General features: G+C 43.5%; 1 protein-coding gene across 1 annotated transcript in view; it reads right to left on the bottom strand.

Annotated features, from left to right (window-relative positions):
* Positions 1 to 15598, bottom strand: part of rhbdl1 (rhomboid, veinlet-like 1 (Drosophila)) — a 52636-nt gene extending 37038 nt beyond the window's left edge. The window contains exon 1 of the mRNA XM_042305337.1: positions 15158 to 15598. Within this exon, the coding sequence (XP_042161271.1) occupies positions 15158 to 15196 (39 nt within the window). The 5' untranslated portion in view covers positions 15197 to 15598. The remainder of the gene's footprint in view (positions 1 to 15157) is intronic.
* Positions 15599 to 15813: the final 215 nt, after the last annotated feature.

Below are 15813 nucleotides of genomic sequence, written 5' to 3'. Positions count from 1 at the left end.
CAGCCTGAAAATAAAATGGCTTAAATAAAGATTTATTTTGGTCACTGGCCTACACACAATACCCCATTATGTCTAAATGGAATTATGTTTTGCGAAATGTTTACAAATGAATAAAAAATGAAAAGCTGAAAGATCTTGAGTCAATAAGTATTTAACCTCTTTGTTCAGGGGTAAAAATGTGCTTAACAATCCACATATTACTTGCTTGGACTCACTTTGTGTGCAATAATAGTGTTTAACATGATTTTTGAATGACTACCCCATCTCTGTACCCCAACCTACACAGGTTCCTCAGTCAAGCTGTGAATTTCAAACACAGATGCAACCACAAAGACCAGGAAAGTTTTTCCATTGTCTTACAAAGGGAACTTATTGCACCTAAAGCAGACAATGAATATCTCTTTGAGCATTGTGAAGTTAATTACACTTTGGATGGTGTATCAATACACCCAGTCACCCAGTCCTTCCTAACTCAGTTGCCGGTGAGGAAGGAAACTACTCAGGGATTTCACCATGAGGCCAATGGTGACTTTAAAATAGTTGAAGAGTATAATTTCTGTGATAGGAGAACAACAACATTGTAGTTACTCCACAATACTAACCTTATTGATAGAGTGAAAAGAAGGAAGCCTGTACAGAATACAAATATTCTAAAACCTGCATCCTGTTTGCAACAAAGCACTAAAGTAAAACTGCAAAAAATGTGGGCAAAGCAATTCATTTTTGTTCTGAATACAAAGTGTTATGTTTGGGGCAAATCCAATACATTAGCAAGTACCACTCTCCATATTTTCAAGCATAGTGGTGGCTGCATCATGTTATGGTATGCTTGTAAACGTTAAGGACTGGGAAGTTTTTCAGAATAAAAAAGAAATGGAAGTAAGCACAGGCAAAATCCTAGAGGAAAATCTGGTTCAGTCAATTTTCAGCAGGACAACAAGCTAAAACACAAGACCAAATCTACACTGGAGTTGCTTACCAAGTTATAGTTTTTACTTAAATCTACTTGAAAATCTATGGCAATACCTGAAAATGGTTGTCTAGCAATGATCAACAACCAATTTGACAGAGCTTGAAGAATTTGAAAATTAATAATGGGCAAATGTTGCATAATCCAGATGTGGAAAGCTCTTAGAGACTCACAGCTGTAATTGCTGCCAAAGATGCATACAAAATATTGACTCAGAGGTGTGAATACTTATGTAAATTAGATATTTCTATATTTAATTTTCAATAAATTTGCTAACATTTCTAAAAAATAAAAAAAAACATTTTTACTTTGTCGTTATGGCTATTGTGTGTACATGGGTGAGAAAAAAAGTTTGGAATACAGGCTGTAAACACAGCAAAATGTGGAATAAGTCAAGGGGTATGAATACTTTCTGAAGGCCTATCACGCTCTCTTTGTGGAGTTATTTTCCTCGTCCACTGTACTGATTTCAGCAGCGTTTACAGCTGTTTAATTGAACAAAACCAACTCTTTAATTCAAATGAATCGACTGTTCACCCTCCCCAGGTCTCTTTTTATTTATTTATTAACCCAGGGGCAGGCTACTAGCAGTCATGTACTAGTGTGTAAGCTTGATGATGGTTCAAGTCAGATGGTAGCATGTTAGCTCTGTTGATACTAGCAATCAAATGTTAGCGCCCTACCCTTTCTGAATGCTAATAGCAGCAACGAATGTAAATGCCTGTGTTTTCATTATCACACTTTGTTGCAAAAGCTATTTTTAATCCCAACAGGCAGGCACACGTGCAAATGTACACACACGTGGACACGGACACAAGCATTTCACTGTAAGGTCTACACCTGTTGTATTCGTCGCATGTGACGAATAACATTGGATTTGAAACACGCGGATACGGACACACACACACAAACTGGTAATCAGTCAACTCGTGACATAACACACACTGGGTAATCTCTGCTGAACGCCTGGGGCCCCTCACTGGCTGGACCTGACCACCTGGAGCTTGTATGAGGCTTCCTGAAATGCAGCTACAGCGAAAGCATGTATGAAAATGAACCAAGAAAGAAAGAAGGCTCAGATCTATTTTTACTTAATCCCCTTACTGTGTGTTTCATGGAGGTTTGTTGAATTACAGTCGATTATGCCCCCGGTGCCGAGGAGAGAGAGCGAAGGGGTGCAGATACAACCAGCGTTTTACACAGGCTGAGTGTAGGACACTAGGATGATAGGAGGGGGAGAAAGGGAGGGCATGACCATAATCATGGTTTGAGTTTTAGTGAGGTTCGGAAGGGGGGGACAAGCAAAAAAAACAGCAAAAGTTAGCAAAAATGACTCTAGCCATTATTACCTTGGCTGCTGTAGTTTCATTCACTTCAATCAATCTACAAACACGTAGCCTATTAGCTATACAGATGTAATGTTTCTACCTGAAAGGAGGGAAATATGAGAAATTATTCACACTGACACGTATAGCATCGGCGACTGTTCAGTCAGTTGTAATGATGAATTGCATAAAATCCTCAACTTTTTACATAGATATCTCTTTTCTCAAACTACATAGCCTTCACGTTTGTATTCCGAGGCATTACTAATCAAGCTCTGCACAAACACATCAATGGAGCACACAGATGATCGTGTTATCACATACACATGAATTTCTAGGATATTACTTACTATTCTGTATTAATATCAGTGATATAGAGGTAAAAAAAAAATAAAGTGGTAATGGGTAAACTAAACTCCAGTGGGCAATGGAGATAAGACAAACAACCACTGATATAAACAAACAAAAAAATTATAACTTTGTTTGCATCTTAATGTAGGGAAGATAGGCTATGTGGAGATGTTCATATTGAAACATACTGTATCTTTTCCCTAACTTGTTTGATAAAATTAGTACAGATTTTCTCAGGTGTCACCACATGGGGCCCCGACCCCAAGTATGGGAACCACTGTACTAAGCTCTCTCTTTGCTTGATTCCTCTCTCTCTATGTCTCCTCTGCTTCCTTCTGCATGCATTGCAGCCTACCGCAGCTTCACCACTGAGCGCCACATCACTTTCTGTCTCAGTAGTCTATTCTCTGTAAAGCAAAGTTATTATGAGAACTTAGTAGCCTGCTAAGGTAGGCTCCGTTTAACGTTAGCTTCTTGATTCATCCTTCTAGCTGGCTACGTAATACTAGCCAGAGCCCTTCAACCAGGAGGCTCCTCAAAAGAGGATGGGGATCACCATCCTACTCAGTGAATTTCATAAAAATAAAAGTTGTGAAACATTAAAGGGGAATTTCACCCTGGGAGAATCTGGGCTTGTTTTCATCATGTCCGAGGCATTTCTAGGTCAGTGAAATGTGTTTCACACATAACTGCCCAGGAGGAAGGTCTGGGCTTTGCGCGCTGACTGATACACCCTATGACTGCTTCTGGTGTCCTTGATATAGTTGTCCTTGTCCTTGATATGGTTGTCCTTGTTTGATAGAGCCATTGGAAGTTTTTCAATGATGTTCCTATCAACGGATTCATTGCTAGATATACAAGCTGACAGCTTTTCTCCAGTCTCTGAAAGACTACAACCCGTGTGGTGTGGGGTGGTGCTTCGTGCTCTTGCCCTGTCCCTCCACTAATGCAGGCTTTTTTGAAAGGGAGACGTACACCAATATCACAATCCTTTGGTCAAAACTGAAAAAACTGACCAGACCGCAATGGCTTCAAGTGATTCCTCTCACCAACACGAATTCAACAATGGAGCCTTTTTCTGTTGCTACATGGTCACATTCAACCATACATGTTTCAACCGGAATATAGCGAAGAGGATTTGAAACAAAGAGTTGAATTTAGCTAAAAGCTCAGGTACAGCCAATGGCAGCACCAAGAGGGAAGATCACAAATATTGTGGCTTGCTAAGTAAGTTATTTTTTCCTGCAAGCCCCCTAGCTAGCTAACTTTAGTTTATCTACTGAAACTCATATTGTGTATTGCTGGCATGTAACATGTGTTACAGTTAATTTTTCTGTTTGCTAAGTTAACACGTGTTACACATCATTTTTAAGTTTGCAAACTTAGGTAGGTAGCTAGCTAGTCTAGCTTGCTAAGTTAGCTAAACAACTACAGGTAGTCATATCTATGACTAAAAGTAGATTAGTTGTACATTCGGAGATCTATTGTATATCGATTGTAAAACCTCTTCTCTTTTTAGTTGTAGATATGGCCAGCTACTAAACAGCAAGCTGCAACGTTACAACCAGCCACCTAAAGCTAGGTTGACCAGCAAACGTCAGCACGACTGGAGATGGCTAGCTAGTTAGCCTGGCACCTGCCAACTTGTTACTATGCGCCAGGCCTTGCGTTTGTAACTTTTTAGCAAACGTGTAACATTAACTGTAAATAGTTGTATTAGCCAGCTGTGTAACATGTAACATAATTGACGAGGGTTGACATTGGTTATGATTTCAAAATCACAGATGTAAATAACAATTATTAAGTTTACTAGCTAACAGTGAGTAGAAAAAACAATGCAACAATTTAATTGTTGTAAATCTCTAAAACTGATAAATTGGTTTTACTATATAAAAAAATATTTGCCTAAGCATGTCTGATAGACACAGTTGTAGCTAGATACTGTCTGCCTAATTACCTAGGTACATTTGTACAGTCTGGTCACTGTGCAAAGGTTGAGAGTTATGCCATGTTTCTATAGGCCCTTTTCTAGTACCCACCACGCTGACATCACACACAGATGCGTGCAACTCTTGACGGCAGTGAGAAAGCCATCGCCATCTGCGCCCATTCAACATAGCCTAGATTTATGTTTAAATTACATCTAGACAAAATAGCTTTTTGGGGTTCTCATACGCTTACAATTATGTTTTGATCGTTTTTTAAAGTATAATGCAGTTGATTTGCGATGATGACAAAAACATGATATTAAGTAGGACATTCACACGAGCCTTGAAATCCAAAAGTAGTGTGAAATGCACTTATAAGCAACATGTAAATAGAGGCTTTTTTTGCCGTTCTATAAGAACTCCCCTTTGTTCTGCCACCAAGTTATGCACCTCGCCCTCCTGCAGCAATGTTTGCAAACACAGACAGGGGTCTATTAGGCTAGATATCTAAATGTAATCTATGAGCCTGTACACATGTATGCATGTTCAACGAGTCTACCCTAATGTTGTCATGCTGGCACAGTTCCTCTGTCGTTCAAACTCTGCAAAGGAGTATCATTTATTATATTCTTTGTTTTAGAAGACAATACTGTGTGGTGCCTTGGCTTTTTCCTGGTGTGGATACATGTAGAGAAACATAATTCCTCTGCCTGCGTGTGTCATTGTAGCAGAACTGTTTCCCTCTCGATGGATTGGACATGTGCGGGATTTCAAGCAGAAGATGACTCAAGATGAGCTGAATGGCAGTTTGATCTGACAACACTTCTCCCACAGGGTTCCCTGAACTTACTGTGTTTCTTTCGAATGGCAATTTCATCATGAACAACTCTCCTATCCTTTGCTGATGACCAATTCTCTTAGTTACAGATTGTTTCACCAGATAATGTGATTTAACCAAAGATTTTTGCTATCATTTACTGGGAGTTAACATTAGCTAGGTGGCTAATACTAACGTTAGCTAGGTGGTTAATGTAAGCTACGCTAGGGTTTAGGGTTAAGGTTAGGAGTTACCTTAAAGTTCTAAGGTTAGGGTTACCAAACAAGCTAAGTAGTTGCAAAGTAGTAAGTTGTTGAAAAGTTGCTAATTAGCTAAAATGCTAAAGTTGTCCGTGATGAAATTCAAACACGCAACTCTTTCATTACTCTTTACTCTACTCTTCATTACTCTTCTCTTTTCATTACTCCCTTAAGTAAACATATGTCATTATATAAGCCTACCAAACGTAACATATCGCACTGATTTGAATATCCCGCATTTTTGTTTACTATGTTATGTCTAGTCTGTGAGGCCAGCCTGGTTTAACAAGTATCAGGAGCAACCATCTTCTGAGAAGGTGAAGAGGCGGTGAAGGATTGGTCTTTGTTGGTAATTAGAACTATTAACAATCAATACATTTAATTAGGAAAACGGAGTCGCGTGAATGATGCTTGTAAGCGGAGCCTTTTTGCTTAGTCAGGGTAGTGGGGTTCCTGACTGTCTGACAGAGGAAGAAAGGAAAAGAGATAGAGGGAGGAGGGGTGAGAGAGGAGAAGAGGGAGGGGATGGTGCAGAAAGGCAGCTGTTATTGAAGTGATCCAACAGCGGTAGGATGACGCGTTGACAAGCCACATCATTGCCATGGTTACATGCTTTTGCCTTTCCCCTTTAGGAGTGCTGGGGCATGAGGAAGAGACAGAAGGAGATAAAGAGGGAAGAGAGGGGATGAAGAAAGGTTAGAGGGGGAGGTGGAGCACTGGAGTAGGAAAGATGGATATAGATGGTTGGAGAGATAATGAGGGGAATGGATAAAAGGATGGGCTGAGGAAAAAGGAAGGATGAAAGAGGGGAGGGCTAAGGGCCCAAGGGGGGGGTGACACCAGTACCTAGGAATGGAGAGGGTGAAAGGGCTAACGAAAGGAAAGAGGACAAAGATAGGGTGAAGAAAAATATGGTGGGAGCAAGTAGAAGAGGATGGATGAAGATAGGGGGATGAAATAGTGCGGATGAGAAGGAGGCTGCAGGGGAATGACCTCTCTGTTAACCCCCAGGACCTCTATTACCGTCAGCAGAGCAACCAGCCACTGAGGCTGACCCCAGTGCAGACCTCACTTAACTGAGCAACCAGCACTACAGTGGCGAAGGGGAGAAGACCCTTAGGAGTGTAGTACTGTAGTAACATGAGTGTGCTAATTTAGCGTTGTAATAGTAAACATTGTAGTAGTAAACATTAAGAACATCTTCCTAATATTGCCCTCAGAACAGCCTTAATTCGTAGAGGCGTGGACTCTACAATGCTTCCCGCAGTTGTGTCAAGTTGGCTGGATGTCCTTTGGTTGGTGGACCATTCTTGATACACACGGGAAACTGTTGAGTATGAAAAACCCAGTAGAGTTGCAGTTCTTGACACACTTAAATTGGTGCGCCTGGCACCTACTATTATACCCCGTTCTAAAGGCACTTACATATTATACCTTGCCCATTCACCCTCTGAATGACACACATACACAATCCATGTCTCTATTGTCTCAAGACTCTTAACCTGTCACCTCCCCTTCATCTACACTGATTGAAGTGGATTTAACAGGTGACACAAATAAGGGATCATAGCTTCACCTAGATTCACCTTGTCAGTATGTGTCATGAAAAGAGCAGATGTCCTTAATGTTTTGTACACTCAGTATAGTACTGTAGTAGTATTAGAGTGGTGTAGTAGTGTAGTAGTACACATGAAGCATCTGAGTATTGCAGTATTTTGAGAGTAGTATAAGTGTTGCAGTAGTACTTGCGTGGCAGTGTATTACCATAGCGCTAGTGTCTGAGCTAACCGGGTATCCACAGCTGGTCTCTGACTGGGCCACTCTGTAATTTTCATACGGCTGCAGCATTCTAGGCTACTGTGGCACTGACTGACTGCAAGATGGTGGCAGCCAGGCCACCACAACAGCTCTCTCTCGAACCGATTACTACATTTTCTTCCATTTACACATCCAGCACTGTCACACAAAAAAACGTCAAGAGACATTCCTCAAATGCCGCGCATGAAAAGCACCACACTGACGGTATCAGACCTCTAAGAAAAGGAAAGGGAACATAAGAACCTCATCCACGCTGTGGTTGGCATATATACAGTGGGGCAAAAAAGTATTTAGTCAGCCACCAATTGTGCAAGTTCTCCCACTTAAAAAGATGAGAGAGGCCTGTCATTTTCATCATAGGTACACTTCAACTATGACGGACAAAATGAGAAAAAAAATCCAGAAAATCACATTGTAGGATTTTTAATGAATTTATTTGCAAATTATGGTGAAAAATAAGTATTTGGTTAATAACAAAAGTTTATCTCAATACTTTGTTATATACCCTTTGTTGGCAATGACAGAGGTCAAATGTTTTCTGTAAGTCTTCACAAGGTTTTCACACACTGTTGCTGGTCTTTTGGCCCATTCCTCCATGCAGATCTCCTCTAGAGCAGTGATGTTTTGGGGCGGTTGCTGGGCAACACGGACTTTCAACTCCCTCCAAAGATTTTCTATGGGGTTGAGATCTGGAGACTGGCTAGGCCACTCCAGGACCTTGAAATGCTTCTTACGAAGCCACTCCATCGTTGCCCGGGCGGTGTGTTTGGGATCATTGTCATGCTGAAAGACCCAGCCACGTTTCACCTTCAATGCCCTTGCTGATGGAAGGAGGTTTTCACTCAAAATCTCACGATACATGGCCCCATTCATTCTTTCCTTTACACGGATCAGTCGTCCTGGTCCCTTTGCAGAAAAACAGCCCCAAAGCATGATGTTTCCACCCCCATGCTTCACAGTAGGTACGGTGTTCTTTGGATGCAACTCAGCATTCTTTGTCCTCCAAACACGACGAGTTGAGTTTTTACCAAAAAGTTATATTTTGGTTTCATCTGACCATATGACATTCTCCCAATCTTCTTCTGGATCATCCAAATGCTCTCTAGTAAACTTCAGATGGGCCTGGACATGTACTGGCTTAAGCAGGGGGACACGTCTGGCACTGCAGGATTTGAGTCCCTGGCGGCGTAGTGTGTTACTGATGGTAGGCTTTGTTACTTTGGTCCCAGCTCTCTGCAGGTCATTCACTAGGTCCCCCCGTGTGGTTCTGGGATTTTTGCTCACCATTCTTGTGATCATTTTGACCCCACAGGGTGAGATCTTGCGTGGAGCCCCAGATCGAGGGAGATTATCAGTGGTCTTGTATGTCTTCCATTTCCTAATAATTGCTCCCACAGTTGGTTTCTTAAAACCAAGCTGCTTATCTATTGCAGATTCAGTCTTCCCAGCCTGGTGCAGGTCTACAATTTTGTTTCTGGTGTCCTTTGACAGCTCTTTGGTCTTGGCTATTGTGGAGTTTGGAGTGTGACTGTTTGAGGTTGTGGACAGGTGTCTTTTATACTGATAACAAGTTCAAACAGGTGCCATTAATACAGGTAACGAGTGAAGGACAGAGGAGCCTCTTAAAGAAGTTACAGAGAGCCAGAAATCTTGCTTGTTTGTAGGTGACCAAATACTTATTTTCCACCATAATTTGCAAATAAATTCATAAAAAATCCTACAATGTGATTTTCTGGATTTTTTCCCCTCATTTTGTCTGTCATGGTTAAAGTGTACCTATGATGAAAATTACAGGCCTCTCTCATCTTTTTAAGTGGGAGAACTTGCACAATTGGTGGCTGACTAAATACTTTTTTGCCCCACTGTACGTCAAAACGGTATAACCCTGTCCTTTATGTAGCAGGTGAAAATAACTCTGTAAGGAGGGGAATCGCAGAGGAGATATTTATCAACTAATGATCGCATGGCTGAGTGATGGTGGAGCTCTAGCTCCCAGTTTCCTTATTAAGTGTCATGGCTATATAAATATATGTGTGTATGAAGAAGAGACGGAAGGAGATAAAGAGGGAAGAGAGAGGATGAAGAAAGGTTAGAGGGGGAGGTGGAGCACTGGAGTAGGAAAAGATGGATATAGATGGTTGGAGAGATAATGAGGGGAATGGATAAAAGGATGGGCAGAGGAAAAGGGAGGATGAAAGAGGGGAGGGCTAAGGGCCCAAGGGGGGTGACACCAGTACCTAGGAATGGAGAGGGTGAAAGGGTTAACAAAAAGAAAGAGGATGAGATAGGGTGAAGAAAAATATAGAAGAGGATGGATGAAGATAGTGGGATGAAATAATGCGGATGAGAAGGAGGCTGCAGGGGAATGACCTCTCTGTTAACCCCCAGGACCTCTATTACCGTCAGCAGAGCAACCAGCCACTGAGGCTGACCCCAGTGCAGACCTCACTTAACTGAGCAACCAGCACTACAGTGGGGAAGGGGAGAAGACCCTGACCTGGGAACAGACCGAGGCCATAAATAAAAATAAGGAAGTTCTAGGTACTTTCAGTAATTATTTGTGCAGTGCCTATCTATGAAGTAGTAGGAGTGTAGTACTGTAGTAACATGAGTGTGCTAATTTAGCATTGTAGTAGTAGGAGTGCAGCAATATACACTGAGTGTACAAAGCATTAAGAACACCTTCCTAATATTGCCCTCAGAACAGCCTTAATTCGTAGGGGAGTGGACTCTACAATGCTTCCCGCAGTTGTGTCAAGTTGGCTGGATGTCCTTTGGTTGGTGGACCATTCTTCATACACACGGGAAACTGTTGAGTATGAAAAACCCAGTAGAGTTGCAGTTCTTGACACGCTTAAATTGGTGCGCCTGGCACCTACTATTATACCCCGTTCTAAAGGCACTTACATATTATACCTTGCCCATTCACCCTCTGAATGACACACATACACAATCCATGTCTCTATTGTCTCAAGACTCTTAACCTGTCACCTCCCCTTCATCTACACTGATTGAAGTGGATTTAACAGGTGACACCAATAAGGGATCATAGCTTTCACCTGGATTCACCTGGTCAGTCTATGTCATGAAAAGAGCAAATGTCCTTCATGTTTTGTACACTCAGTATAGTACTGTAGGCTGTTGCGCAGCAACTTACTGCCTTCCTGAAGACAAACAATGTATACGAAATGCTTCAGTCTGGTTTTAGACCCCTTCATAGCACTGAGACGGCACTTGTGAAGGTGGTAAATTACATTTTAATGGCATCGGACCGAGGCTCTGCATCTGTCCTCGTGCTCCTAGACCTTAGTGCTGCTTTTGATACCATCGATCACCACATTCTTTTGGAGAGATTGGAAACCCAAATTGGTCTACACGGACAAGTTCTGGCCTGGTTTAGATCTTATCTGTCGGAAAGATATCAGTTTGTCTCTGTGAATGGTTTGTCCTCTGACAAATCAACTGTAAATTTCGGTGTTCCTCAAGGTTCCGTTTTAGGACCACTATTGTTTTCACTATATATTTTACCTCTTGGGGATGTTATTCGAAAACATAATGTTAACTTTCACTGCTATGCGGATGACACACAGCTGTACATTTCAATGAAACATGGTGAAACCCCAAAATTGCCCTTGCTAGAAGCATGTGTTTCAGACATAAGGAAGTGGATGGCTGCAAACTTTCTACTTTTAAACTCGGACAAAACAGAGATGCTTGTTCTAGGTCCCAAGAAACAAAGAGATCTTCTGTTGAATCTGACAATTAATCTTAATGGTTGTACAGTCGTCTCAAATAAAACTGTGAAGGACCTCGGCATTACTCTGGACCCTGATCTCTCTTTTGAAGAACATATCAAGACCATTTCAAGGACAGCTTTTTTCCATCTACGTAACATTGCAAAAATCAGAAACTTTCTGTCCAAAAATGATGCAGAAAAATTAATCCATGCTTTTGTCACTTCTAGGTTAGACTACTGCAATGCTCTACTTTCCGGCTACCCGGATAAAGCACTAAATAAACTTCAGTTGGTGCTAAATACGGCTGCTAGAATCCTGACTAGAACCAAAAAATTTGATCATATTACTCCAGTGCTAGCCTCTCTACACTGGCTTCCTGTCAAAGCAAGGGCTGATTTCAAGGTTTTACTGCTAACCTACAAAGCATTACATGGGCTTGCTCCTACCTATCTCTCTGATTTGGTCCTGCCGTACATACCTACACGTACGCTACGGTCACAAGACGCAGGCCTCCTAATTGTCCCTAGAATTTCTAAGCAAACAGCTGGAGGCAGGGCTTTCTCCTATAGAGCACCATTTTTATGGAACGGTCTGCCTACCCATGTCAGAGACGCAAACTCGGTCTCAACCTTTAAGTCTTTACTGAAGACTCATCTCTTCAGTGGGTCATATGATTGAGTGTAGTCTGGCCCAGGAGTGGGAAGGTGAACGGAAAGGCTCTGGAGCAACGAACCGCCCTTGCTGTCTCTGCCTGGCCGGTTCCCCTCTTTCCACTGGGATTCTCTGCCTCTAACCCTATTACAGGGGCTGAGTCACTGGCTTACTGGGGCTCTCTCATGCCGTCCCTGGAGGGGGTGCGTCACCTGAGTGGGTTGATTCACTGATGTGGTCATCCTGTCTGGGTTGGCGCCCCCCCTTGGGTTGTGCCATGGCGGAGATCTTTGTGGGCTATACTCGGCCCTGTCTCAGGATGGTAAGTTGGTGGTTGAAGATATCCCTCTAGTGGTGTGGGGGCTGTGCTTTGGCAAAGTGGGTGGGGTTATATCCTTCCTGTTTGGCCCTGTCCGGGGTGTCCTCGGATGGGTCCACAGTGTCTCCTGACCCCTCCTGTCTCAGCCTCCAGTATTTATGCTGCAGTAGTTTATGTGTCGGGGGCTAGGGTCAGTTTGTTATATCTGGAGTACTTCTCCTGTCCTATTCGGTGTCCTGTGTGAATCTAAGTGTGCGTTCTCTAATTCTCTCCTTCTCTCTCTCGGAGGACCTGAGACCTAGGACCATGCCCCAGGATTACCTGACATGATGACTCCTTGCTGTCCCCAGTCCACCTGGCCGTGCTGCTGCTCCAGTTTCAACTGTTCTGCCTTCTTATTATTCGAACATGCTGATCATTTATGAACATTTGAACATCTTGGCCATGTTCTGTTATAATCTCCACCCGGCACAGCCAGAAGAGGACTGGCCACCCCACATATGCTCTCTCTAATTCTCTCTTTTTTTCTCTCTCTCGGAGGACCTGAGCCCTAGGACCATGCCCCAGGACTACCTGACATGATGACTCCTTGCTGTCCCCAGTCCATCTGACCGTGCTGCTGCTCCAGTTTCAACTGTTCTGCCTTATTATTATACGACCATGCTGGTCATTTATGAACATTTGAACATCTTGGCCATGTTCTGTTATAATCTCCACCCGGCACAGCCAGAAGAGGACTGGCCACCCCACATAGCCTGGGTCCTCTCAAGGTTTCTTCCTAGGTTTTGGCCTTTCCAGGGAGTTTTTCCTAGCCACCGTGCTTCTACACCTGCATTGCTTGCTGTTTGGGGTTTTAGGCTGGGTTTCTGTACAGCACTTTGCGATATCAGCTGATGTACAAAGGGCTATATAAATAAATTTGATTTGATTTGATTAGTATTAGAGTGGTGTAGTAGTGTAGTAGTACACATGAAGCATCTGAGTATTGCAGTATTTTGAGAGTAGTATAAGTGTTGCAGTAGTACTTGCGTGGCAGTGTATTACCATAGCGCTAGTGTCTGAGCTAACCGGGTATCCACAGCTGTTCTCTGACTGGGCCACTCTGTAATTATCATACGGCTGCAGCATTCTAGGCTACTGTGGCACTGACTGACTGCAAGATGGTGGCAGCCAGGCCACCACAACAGCTCTCTCTCGAACCGATTACTACATTTTCTTCCATTTACACATCCAGCACTGTCACACAAAAAAACGTCAAGAGACATTCCTCAAATGTCGCGCATGAAAAGCACCACACTGACGGTATCAGACCTCTAAGAAAAGGAAAGGGAACATAAGAACCTCATCCACGCTGTGCTTGGCATATATACGTCAAAACGCTATAACCCTGTCCTTTATGTAGCAGGTGAAAATAACTCTGTAAGGAGGGGAATCGCAGAGGAGATATTTATCAACTAATGATTGCATGGCTCAGTGATGGTGGAGCTCTAGCTCCCAGTTTCCTTATTAAGTGTCATTGCTATTTAAATAAATATATATGTGTGTGTGGGGGGGGCAGCCTGAGCTCAGCACAGCTACCTCCTGCAGACAAAGACTAATAAAGTCACTCATGTAGCGTTCTCTCGCTCGCTCTCTCTCTCTCTCTCTCTGCAGAGTCTGATGTAGCAGCCCAATATGAAAGAGGTGCCTGCAACTAGCCCTCTAACATAAAGAGTGTTTCTCCACTGAAACCTCACACATTAAAGCTACAAGTAAATGATCACGCTATCACCTTTGTATCTTCGAGGATTTGCTCATAAACGATTCACTATGCCTGCTGCTACTTGCGAACTTTGAAAACCACCACCGTGACCACAGCACATCCTTTAACCACATTCACATTCACTCAATATTCCTTGGTGGCTTTCTCCTTGTCATACATAAACACACACACACACACATATTGAAAAAAGGTCAGGTAAAACACACGGGCATCCACACACGCACACGCACGTACACACACACACACACCTCTAAGTCTGTTGATCAATGTGTTACAGATAGGCCCCTCGTGACCCTTAGACCCTGCAGCAGATAATCAATGCCTCCCTCTCAGCAGAATGATTGGCCATGCTATCTATCAATCAGGCAAATCCCCCACTGGTGCCTCAGAACAGTGGGATGGTCCAGTCAGCTAATAACATGAATGAGGGATGGGGGGGTTAGGGTTAGGGGGGGCAGACTGATAAGATGAACACTAGCATGCACACACACACACACAAAGTTGATAAAACAAAGCAATAAAGTAGGCTTTGATTTAGCTAACAAAACACTTTAAATACTAGAACTGAAAAATGTGAAGAATGTTCAAAGATGAAGAAATGCCTCAGAGAGCTGAAAGGATGCTTGAGGCTGTGGCTGTCTGTGGCTGTCTTTGTGCTGGACCTTGATACTGCAGAGCACAGCATCGCCTCTGGGTTATTTTTTGGCCAAGAGTAACATCTCTGAGTGTCTTTGAGATACTCAAGGACTAGGAAAAAGACTAGACGTCTAGACAGACCTATGGCAAACAATAACACAGGTACAACCAAAACTAGTGCCCAGATGAGTGGCCCACTGATCACAGTAAAATCATCAGGTCAGGACCAACCATCCATCATTACCATCGCTACCTACAATCAATTAATGCATAACACTGCTGCACAGGTAAACCAGGAAAATACGTCACTGCCACCTCAGCAAACTGTGATCCATGATCTGACCTCACCTTCAAAGGTATACTCTTCTATGACCCTATATTGCCTGAGTATTCCTCAGTAGCATCAGTCTACTACACTTTCCACCCCAGTGTGCCGACATGCCCCTTTTCCCACTCCCCTCTCCCCTAGCAGCAGTTCTCACTGATGCCTCTTGCCTTACATCTTTAGATAGACAGACAGCGGCTGGCTGCTGGCAGGAGACGGTAACCATAGAAACCCCCAATCGCTGCTTTGCTTGCTTACCTGCTCTTGTATGAGCTGAAACAGAGAGCTTCTATCCATATACTGGCCAGGGAGTTGAGAGGAGCCACCGAGGACAAGGGCATAGAGAGGAGCGAGCGGGCTGCTGGTGGTGGTGGTGGGGAGAGGGATGTTTGGATGAAGTAGAAGCGGGTACCTAAACAGTAGTGTTAGCCCCCTCCACTCCACGACGTGGCTACGTCCCCTGCTCAAAGGATGGAGAAGCCCAGCTAGCCTGATACCTGGTGGCCCCTGGCTCTCCTGCTAGCAGTGTGGCTAACTAGCGGAGTAATCAGCAGCGTCTGTAGTGGTGGCAGGGTACTCTGTTGTGCCAGTGCAGTGTGGAAGGAGGCAGCCCAGCATAACAATCAAACAGCAGATCCAGCAGCTCTCATTCACTCACTCTCCTCCTCCCTACAGCACTGACTGCTCCCTCTCGCTCTCTCTTTCCTCTCTCTTCACTCACTCACACTGCACTGCCTGCATGCCAATGAGGTAGAGGAGGGAGGTGGCTCCTCTCGGCCAATGAGAACCGGAGAAGGAGGGGCCACTGGCTGTAGCTCCTCTCCTCACTGCAAGGAGGGCGTCTTGGAGAGGGAGAGAGGATAAGCTCCACTGCGGCCTCAGATACGGATGCACGTAGGCACATCTGTAACACA

The sequence above is a fragment of the Oncorhynchus tshawytscha genome, linkage group LG24 (assembly GCF_018296145.1).
Source record: "Oncorhynchus tshawytscha isolate Ot180627B linkage group LG24, Otsh_v2.0, whole genome shotgun sequence".
Classification (NCBI taxonomy): Eukaryota; Metazoa; Chordata; class Actinopteri; order Salmoniformes; family Salmonidae; genus Oncorhynchus; species Oncorhynchus tshawytscha.
Note: the sequence above shows the minus strand (reverse complement) of the source record. Positions and strands in the feature narration are given on the sequence as shown.